Raw genomic sequence first — 9,893 nt, 5'->3', positions numbered from 1 at the left:
AGTCTGAGATTAGGACCATACGTTGATTAGCCTAAAGGCTAATTTATCTAACAATATACTCCCTCCGTTCCTGAATACTCTATAAGTCTTTTTAGACATTCCGCTACAAACTACATACAGATGTATATAGACATATTTTAGAGTGTAGATTCACTCATTTTGCTCCGTACGTAGTCCATAGTGTAATCTCTAGAAAGACTTATATTTGGGAACGGAGGAAGTAGATGCATGTAGGCACAAGTTGTATACCATTATACAAGTCCCTTTTTATTTCACTGCATCTAAACAAAAAACAGGAAATTCAACTTGGAGTGATCAAATAGAGAGAGAAAAAGGATAGACAATAATGAACATCTGCAAAGATCTAAAGATCTAGAGGCCAAACAAATGGCAGCTGTTGAGAACAAATGGTGGTTCGTTCACGAACAAGTCGTTAATCCAACTTCCGTCCGCTGCCGCGACGTGCACCGGCGACCTGATCGGTCCGTCGAAGTCCATCTCCTGGAGCAACGCAGCAGCAGCAGCGGGTGCCGGCGGCGAGGCGTTCCACCCCCAGCAGTCATCCTCGATAGCGAACATACGCGAATAATCGTCGCGCTCTCTCGGCGGTACATTGGCACCGCCGTCGCTGCCGCCGCTGCTCCATGTGATATCCGAGGAGCTTGCCGGAGATTGAGTCTCAGAACTGATAGCACCAGATCTGCTACCGGGAACGACGGCGACGTTGGGAGCTGCTGCTGTGTCGGTGCGGACGGTGGTCTCGAGGATCACCGGCACGGCCGCCGACTCGGTCGCCTTGCAGCTGTGCTCCGAGATGTACACCACCGTATACTTCGGCCGTCCATCGTCGCTGCCGTCATCGTCATTGCGCTGCACCGTTCGTTTGGCCGGGCAGCCCTGGTTCGTGCTGTTGGTGCACCGATAGTAATTCCTGCCAGTTGCCATATTGATGAAGAGCGATTTAGCTTTAGTCCTTGTTATAGTCTTCAATTAATTAACCCGAGCATGCGTAAGCATCATACGTCTTCTTGATGATGCCATCGATGTCAGATGCATCATCGTGTATCACGGGTACATGAAGGGGGTCCCAACTTATGAATCACTGTCGAGAGATAGGTGCACGTATCCAAACAGACAGCGAGCAGTCTGGATACGATAACGAAACGACATATATTTAGCTACTCCTAGTTTGGTTGATTGGCTCCCTTGCATGGCTTTCCACGTTTTGAGATAAGAGAGTGTAAAAAATATATTAAATCTTTGTTTCTAAATCAAGGATCAAAAGCACTGATGTTTTTATACAGCGAATACAATTTATTGTACTACAAATTTAGCGAAAGCATTGAGTACTTAATCTTCTTGTTAGTTAGGTTAAAGCATGCATGCATGCGATGATACTACTATACTTAGTCGTTAAATTGAAGGGTGGCCTGTCATGGGCAAAATATTGGGTCATGAGTCATTTCAGCCTTTCATTAGTTATAAGAATGATACCATGCACGAATCTCCGGATGAAATCAAGTACTACATAAGATTTAGATGTGCAATATTTAGGGCACAGATGTGCTTTAGCAAAACCGTATAAGAATAAATGGTTGTGATTTTCTTTCTCTTTCAACCCTAATCCTCCCCATCTCCTTCCAACTTAAAATCTTGTGCCGCCTCCACCATTATTAACGAGGCCCTTCTCTACAATAGCAACCAGCACACCATCCGCCGTCACCATCTCTCGAATTGCCATCACCGCCACACTAACATCAGGGGGCAGGGGGTTCAAAAATAAAACATCAGGAGGGCAGGTGCTCGCTGTACCCCGGCGGCCAGCTCCGCCAGACTGGAAGAAGAAGATGAGAAAAGTACTAGCACGTACGGTGGAGCTACAAGTTTAAGAAACTGATAATAGCAAATGTTGTACTAATAGTATTAAATTATTTACCTGGGATGCTTGGCCGCTTCGATTTGCTTCTGGCCGTACTTCCTCCACTGGTAGCCGTCGAAATCCGGCACCGTTGTGACGAGCGTCGTCGTCGTTGCCCCTTGCTTCTTCCTCCTGCAACGAGTAGTAGCCTTCGTCGCAGGCGCAGCACCGCCGCGTTGTCCTTGCCCCTCCTCGTGCCGTTCATCCTCCCGGACTCTCTTGCGACCCCCGCGCCGTTTGCCTCCGCCGCACGACGCGGTTGCCTTCACCTGCGGGCTGCCGTGCTCCCAGTACAAGTCAGCTGCAGGACCAGAACACGAGGAGGCGCCGCTCCGAGACGGCGACGTGGACGGGAACAGCAGCTCGTGCAGCTGCGCCACCAGCTCCCTCTCCCGGCGCTGCAGCTGCATCCCGCCGTCCGCCGCTGCCCAGCCGTGCTCACCGCCCGGGGCACAACCTCTGCTCCTCTGCATTTCAGTTCGGATAGCTCGATGGTACGTGCGGCACGCAGACGAGTGTGTATATGACGCTAGCTAAGCTTGCTCAGATCAGACAAGCTAGACGTGGAAAGAAAAGGTGTTGGTTGCTCCGGTAGCTTCAGACTCTGGAAGTCGCGGAGGCTCCTTTATAGAGAGGATCAGGATCTCTCGGTGCGCTGAACGTCAACAAAAGACGTGGGCCCACAGACTTTACACACCCACGTGGCGGTCCTTCCATGTTGATGGGGACGAGGAAGAGGATCCAACCCAGTGTGCGTGTGGGGACAACCGAAGCGAAAATCGTGGCGGGGAGGGAGGGGGCATATGCATGATAGGGTTAGCTCTTCTTGTCCCATATGTACGTGATGCACGCGCCAATATACACATGATATCATTTTTCCCGCGTAAACATTATAGGCAATTCAAGAAAGCAAATGTCCAGTTGATTTCCTATGAGAGAAGGCGATGCGGTGCGCAGCTCCGAGGCTGAGCTAGCTAGAGTCTTGCCGAAGACGGGGACGACGCGGGCAAGCTTGGAGAGAAGGGGAGGGCGGTGTTCCTATTGATCGCCGCTCGGAGTAGACAATGTCCGAGCTGGACAACACGATCGGTTGGGGCATCACCGGCCGAGGGCTTGCTAGGACATCGCTTCAGGCAGGGGCGCCGCCACATCACGGGTGGAGAAGGGAGCCTTTTTATTTTGATTGTTGCTCGGATTACATAACGCCCGAGCACGAGACGTACACATGGGACACCGTGGCCAAGCTCGAGGTTGTCTACTCTGACTGGAAGTCACAATGAAAAAGGCGCTTCCTTAAACGCGATAGCAATGTCGTCAACAAGGGTTTGGCAAGACATTCATCCGTAATAGGACCGTGTTGTCATCGGTGGAGGAGAGGGTAGAGGAAGACTTGAACAAGATCGGGAAGGAAGGAAGAAGGCCGAAAGGAGGAAGAAGGAGCAGCAATCGCATTTTAATCTAACGGCTGAAAACTGACTAGCATTTTTTTTTCGAGCAACTGATATATAGGTGGCCCTATTTTTTTGTATCATGCAAGTGTGGATACATAATTGGGTATGTTTTATAACTTGATGAGCTATACGTAATCGAATATTGTCGGCAATTCGTAGGAGCACGCATGCATGCGGCCACCAATATCTGATGAAAACCATGCGGAAATGATGTTTTGAAGTTTAGAAAAAATCTAAAAAATGCGTGACGTTAAAGGGTGATGTTCTATTGCCATGTGAAATTTCAAATTCAAACACGTTACGGGATGTGAGTTATGAAAATAATAAAATGGGAGGGTTGTCTCCGGTAGCTCACAGAGTTATTAGTCCCTTCCAATCTGCTTTCATCAAAGGGTGTTTTATTTTAGACGGTATTCTCTCCCTTCATGAGATTGCTCATGACCTTCATGTGCGGAAATCCAAAGCTGTTATTCTCAAACTAGACTTTGAAAAAGCGTATGACTCGGTTAGCTGGCCTTTTCTCAGGCAGATTCTGCTTGCCAAAGGGTTCGACGGCGCCTATGTTCACCGTATCATGCAGTTGGTCTCGGGTGGCCACACTGCAGTTGCCGTAAATGGCGCTATTAGCAACTTCTTTGCAAATGGGAGGGGCCTCCGCCAAGGGGATCCTGCCTCCCCTGTTCTTTTCAACTTTGTGGCTGACGCCTTCTCCTGTATGCTCTCCAAAGCGGCTCGATGTGGACACATTATTCCTGTGGTCTCTCACCTACTTCCGGAAGGGGTCTCTCATCTGCAATATGCGGATGACACAATCATCTCGGTGGAGTTGGACAATGCTTGTATTGCCAATCTGAAATTCATTTTTTGTGTTTCGAAGCTGTTTCTGGTCTTAAGATCAACTTCGCCAAGAGTGAGGTTATGGTGACGGGGGTTGACCGGGCGGAGGCCTTGCGGGTGGCCAGGCTCCTAAACTGCTCCTTAGGTTCCTTCCCTTTCAAATATTTAGGTCTCCCTATCTCCCCTGGTCTGCTTCACGCGAAAGACTTCGCTCCGGTGGTTGCTAAAGTGGGGAATAGGGTGCTTCCTTGGAGGGGTAGATATAATACCAATGCCGGCAAAGTGGCTCTCATCAACTCTTGCCTATCCTCTCTCCCGATGTTCCTTATGGGCTTCTATCGTCTCACGAATGGTGTGCATGATGGCTTCGACAAACATAGGGGTGGCTTCTATTGGAATTCTGCTGATAACAAAAGAAAGTATAGGTTGGTTAAATGGCAGCTTATGTGCAAGCCTAAAAACCTTGGGGGGTTAGGCATTATTAACACTCGGGTGATGAATATCTGTCTGCTCATTAAGTGGTGGTGGAAAATTATGACGGTGGGGGCCGATGCGCTATGGTTTTCGATTCTTAAGGCTAAATATTTTCCTAATTCCAACCCCATGTTTGCCCCTGCGCGGCGTGGTTCGCAGTTTTGGAAAGCCCTTATTAAAGTTCGGCCGATTTTTTTGGAGCACGTCAAGTTTTGTGTGGGTAATGGGACTGCTGTTCGTTTTTGGTTAGATTGGTGGTATGGGGATGCTCTCCTGGCTGTTAGCTTTCCGGTTTTGTTTTCTTACTGCCCCAATCCGCATATCTCCATCGCGGAGGTGGCTGCTAATAACTGGGACTTGGCTTTTCGTCGGGCCCTGTCTCCTGAAGAGTTGGAAGAATGGCAAAGTCTCTCTGCCCTCTTCCCTGTGCTCTCGGAGGAGGCCGACTCCATGGTCTGGCCACATGCGGCCTCTGGTAAATTTTCGGTCAAATCGCTGTATTCTAGACTCATTGGTGGTTCTACTTCGGCTCGATTCTCTTGTGTTTGGAAATCCAAGGTCCCTCCTAAGATTAAGATTTTCCTCTGGCAAGCCTTCCGTGGTCGCCTTCCTACTGCCGATCAGATCAAAAAACGCAATGGGCCGGGCTCAGAATTCTGTAACTTGTGTGGGGCGTTGGAAAACTCCAATCACATCTTTTTCAACTGTGCTCTTGCCAAATTAGTTTGGTCTTGCGTCCGATCCTGGCTTCGGGTTTCCTGGAATCCCTCCTCTTTCTCCGATATTAGATCCCTAGCCAAATCTTTGGTAGGGGTCACCAAGAGGGTATTTTGGGTCGGCTTGGGAGCCTTATGTTGGGCTCTATGGACCATTAGAAACAAATTTACTATTGAGCTTACATTCCCTTCTAAGCCTGCTGATGTTCTTTTCAAATCATGTATATTCTTGCAGCAGTGGAGATTATTGACTAAGGAGCCAGATCGGGACGCCCTGGACCTGCTCATCGCAAAAATTCGGGCTTCGGCTTCTCAGATCTCCGGGACGAATCATGGCGTATAATTCTGGTGCTGCAGTTTGCGGGACTTAGGGTTCCCTCTCTCCCCGGCCTGCGTGCCGTGTTTGGCAGTTGCCTGTATCGTTGGTACTTTGGGTCCTTTTAACTTCTCTTTGTGGCTCTGTGATTGTGTGAACCTTGGGTATTCGTGACGCTGCCGTGTGGCTTTATTTATAAAGTCGGGCCTTGGCCTTTTCTCTAAAAAAATGAAAATAATAAAATCAACATTGAATAGTGCCGAAAGTAATGTCACTATTTGTTGCTGAATTTGTTTTTTTTTCGCATAGATCACATCTTGTAATGTGTTTCAACTTGGATACAACATCACCCTATTAACATCCAATATTTTTTCTAGATTGTTCAAAACTTTCAAATGTGGTTTACACGAAGTTTTCTTTGAATGTTGCTTTTCATGTGATATTCTCCCCTCTTTTATACCATTAGCCCTTAATCATTTCAGTGAGTCCATGCATGTCATCTTTTGGCAGAACTGCATGGGGCACCCACCCCCTATACCATACTTTTTTTATTTCATCTTAAAAGTTGAATCTATTGTATCTTTTGAATCGAAAGTTCAAATTAAGTTTCATTGGATATTCGTATTCGTTGCAACGAGTACTTTCAAACAAGACCGGTTTTGAATACATGTAGAACTTGATAGTCATAATATTAAGTTTTACAAAGCTTCACCAAGTTACCAAGTTCATTTGCTTTTAGGGATTTAGGGCTTAGAGCTTAGGTTTAAGTTCTAGTCACTAGAACTTGTTTTTTTTAACTGGGCAAAATATTTTCCACTTTCATTGATTAAGAAGAAGGTTTAGAGTTTTTGGCCAAAGGCCGAATTACAAAGTCATCACTCTCGCAGCACTACAGTACTCAAATATTTGGCCCCTGCAAGGCACCAACACTTTGAAACATCTTTGATTCTTGCAACAAGAACCCCAACCGGCACCGCGGTGTTACGGAAGACAATGCATTCCTCTCGTTCCAAATTTCCCATGAGATCAACATAATAAGAGACATCATCGCCCGTCGAGACTGCGATGCGTTGGAGTCAATGAGGTTCCACCAGGCTTTCACCAAATGGACCGTCACCCAAGCTGTAGGGTTCACATCAACCAAGCCAAGCCAAGATTTGATCATTTCCTAAACTCGAACCGTGTAGCGGCATTGGAAAAGGAGGTGAGCCGCGGTTTCCTGAACTTGCTTGCTGTGGGGGCAGCGATCACAGTTAGGCCATCCAGTCACTGGAACTTGTTGAATTAACTACTATTCATTCTAGCAAGTTTAAGTAGTTGAAACTTGCTCAAGTGTTTAAAACTCGTCAAAACGTATTTAAAAATGTGTTTGTTTCAAAGCCCTCATCACAAGGAACACGCATATGCAAATGAGATATAAATTGAATTTTCGATTCAAAAGATATAATAGATTCAAATTTACAAGTCAAAAAAACATGGAAGGTGGGATGGACGGGGCATATGCACTCTCATTCAAAAGTTGTACCAGAATCTGCATGCACGCCGTAATTAAGCTCTAATCATAAAAGCATTTTTTAAAATATTGACGCGATCATGCGGCCACACGCATCGTGCCCCCGAATATCGTTGCACTGGATGATACGATCAGCTACTAGATAGTGCTCACATCGCTACCGAGCTATGCAAATACTCTTGCGTGATGCACATGGAGTTGTATCACACAAGCCATTTTCATGTCGGAAACACCATGTGTACATTCACCAGCAGATGGGTACATGAATGAATAAATTTATTTGCGGCCGGCTGAGGGAGAGCGACCCAAGTCCACACAGAGCAAAAGCAGCGTGTCAACGTCCAGCGAGCTGAACACCACACCCAATATGTCCGTCCTACTCATTTCGTCCTGTAATAAACTTTTACTTGCGGAAAATTTCCTCTAATTGTTCACTCTGTCATCACATGTAAGTAAGTGGTAGGATCTTCTGGACTTCTGGTTGTAGTAAGTCTCAACAGGAGCAAGTACTGACCGGACCAGCAGTAGGCAAGAATTCATTGACGCTCAAGTCTTGGGTCAACCTTGGGCATTAAGACTCACGTCCAGTTCGTCCAACTCCAATGAACCTAGGTACAAACCACTGTATCGATGGTACGGACCAGGCCCAGACTGTTGGTCGGACAGGCCTAGACTTACGTCCACACGTCCTACGTCATGGTCCTGACGTCAGAGATGGAAGCACTGGTCCTTCCTCTTGCCAGCGGGTAGCAATCAATCATCATGAATTTTAAGGCAGCCTCAAATGCTCTGGACGAATTCAACAAATTCAGTTATTGTGGTGGAGGGAGACTGGAATCTGACTCGGGGTTAGGGTTTGCCAGGAGTTGGTCACGAAGAGAATCTTGGGTGTTTCTCAAATACCGAAATCTGCTGGATAGGAAAATGGTCGTTGTAAATAGTCGAAGTCTGCGAGGATGCTTGGACTGGTTACTCCATTTAGTCTCATTCCACACATGGCAAATCCGGTTTCTTAGGCCTCTTCCAATGCACTGATGTTAAGAGCAAGTCTAGCAAACCCCGCAAAATCGGCAAACCCGTAAAATTTCGGCGAGTATACAGGCTCGGCCCAATTTTCTAGTCAGAACAGAGTCTGTGTACTCGCCCGGCCTGTAATTTTTTTACCACGGCCCGCAAACCGCCCCCTCCCAGAGCAGTATATCTACGGGTCGATGCTTTTGCGGGTCGAAACCCTATCCCCCGCCGCCACGTCTCTCCGCAATTCCCCACTTTCCTCCTCACATTTCTGGCCGCCGGTGAGCCCCTTCCGCCTCCAGCCGCCATGTGGGCCCGAGGAGATCGTGCGCCACGGCGTCGTCGGGCCTGAGGACTTTGTCGCCGATGTCGACGCGGCCGCGGCCGCCATTGCCGAACGCAGCTTGCGCGAGGAGGCGGAGCGCCGGCGCCACCACGAGGAGCTCGACGACCTAGTGTTCCAGCAGGCGGTCGCGGCGAACATTGCCGCCAAGGAGAAGGACGACGAGTGGCGGCGCATCCGCGAGGAGCAGAAGGCGAAGTACATCGACCTCGGCAGCTCCGACGAGGAGGATTGAGCTCCTCCACCGCGTCGTCCATGGCCGCGAGCTCGCCGCCGTTAGATCCCCACCCCCTCTAGTACTAATAGTGAATGTAGTTTGTAGTATAAACTAGTGTCTGTAATGAATTAGTGTTTGATCATGTAATATATGTAGTATGTGACGAACTACTACGGTTGCAACTTCTTCTGCAAAACTTTTTTTTCAAATTATGCAGTTCCATATATGGTTTCTGTTCGATTGCACACATTTTCGACCCGCAAACGAGATCCGCGTCGAACTGCAAACACGTTTTATGGGTCGGGATTTTGCGGGGTCTGTTAGAGATGCTCTAAGGTTTGGTGCTAAATGCATTAAAAAGCTTAGCAACTACTCTCCCCAACACATTGATGTTTAACTTTTGTAGCTAAGCCCCCCTTATTTAATGTTTTAACATCAAAACACCTTCATGCATTGGTTAATAGTCATTTTGCATAGGTCCACGCACTTAGCATCGTTTCCTTCTGGGGTCATCATAATGCTCTCTCTTCTTTTTAATTGCTCTGCCACATTACTTTCTTGCCTATGTGGCACCCTTAGCACCGGTACACACTGGAGCACTGGGAAGGGCCTTATACGCGCGCAGGAGACTCCATGAACAGCGCCTGCCGGTGCCTCCTATCATGCATTCGGCATCCAAATATCTTAAATGCAGGCTCTCAAATCCATGCACGTCTGTCATACACACCAATGTGGCATGTACAAATGTCGGTACTGAAAATATATAGGTCTTGTTATATAAAATTTATTAAAGTGCACAACTGAAACATTAGCTTTTTGTTTTTATTGTGGGTCCACATATGGTCCACAAGATTATTGAGTAGTTGTACTTGCACCTGGTGATCTCAAAGATTCTGATGGATCTGCAAAAAGTTCATAAGCTGAGCTGCGTCTTGATCTTTTGGGATTTAAACTTGTTCTCGAGGTGCTTAAAAATCATTGGTTTGGGCTACATGCTGACCCTCATCCTCGACAATTATATTGTGCAAAATAACATAACATGCCATGAGCTGTCACAAAGTTTCTGATTCCCACATCATTACAGCTCCACGAAC

At 47.4% G+C, this 9,893-nt stretch overlaps 1 protein-coding gene across 1 annotated transcript; it reads right to left on the bottom strand.

The window, feature by feature from the left end:
• Positions 1-231: 231 nt before the first annotated feature.
• On the bottom strand, positions 232-2,509 carry LOC119308460 (WRKY transcription factor 22-like). The gene is made up of 2 exons (XM_037584593.1): positions 1,937-2,509; positions 232-931 (listed from the first exon to the last, which is right to left on the bottom strand). Exons 1-2 carry the CDS (start codon positions 2,389-2,391, stop codon positions 373-375), a joined length of 1,014 nt encoding a protein of 337 aa, XP_037440490.1. The 5' UTR covers positions 2,392-2,509; the 3' UTR covers positions 232-372.
• Positions 2,510-9,893: the final 7,384 nt, after the last annotated feature.

This window comes from Triticum dicoccoides, chromosome 5B (assembly GCF_002162155.2).
Source record: "Triticum dicoccoides isolate Atlit2015 ecotype Zavitan chromosome 5B, WEW_v2.0, whole genome shotgun sequence".
NCBI classification, from domain to species: domain Eukaryota; kingdom Viridiplantae; phylum Streptophyta; class Magnoliopsida; order Poales; family Poaceae; genus Triticum; species Triticum dicoccoides.
This window is presented reverse-complemented; position numbering and strand designations above follow the sequence as displayed.

Bases quoted from the DNA above. Each gene is read 5' to 3' on its own strand.
- LOC119308460 (XM_037584593.1), bottom strand. From the start codon at position 2,391: ATGCAGAGGAGCAGAGGTTGTGCCCCGGGCGGTGAGCACGGCTGGGCA. The intron at 932-1,936 runs GTAAATAATTTA...GGCAACTGGCAG, and splicing joins GAAGCGGCCAAGCATCCCAG to GAATTACTATCGGTGCACCA.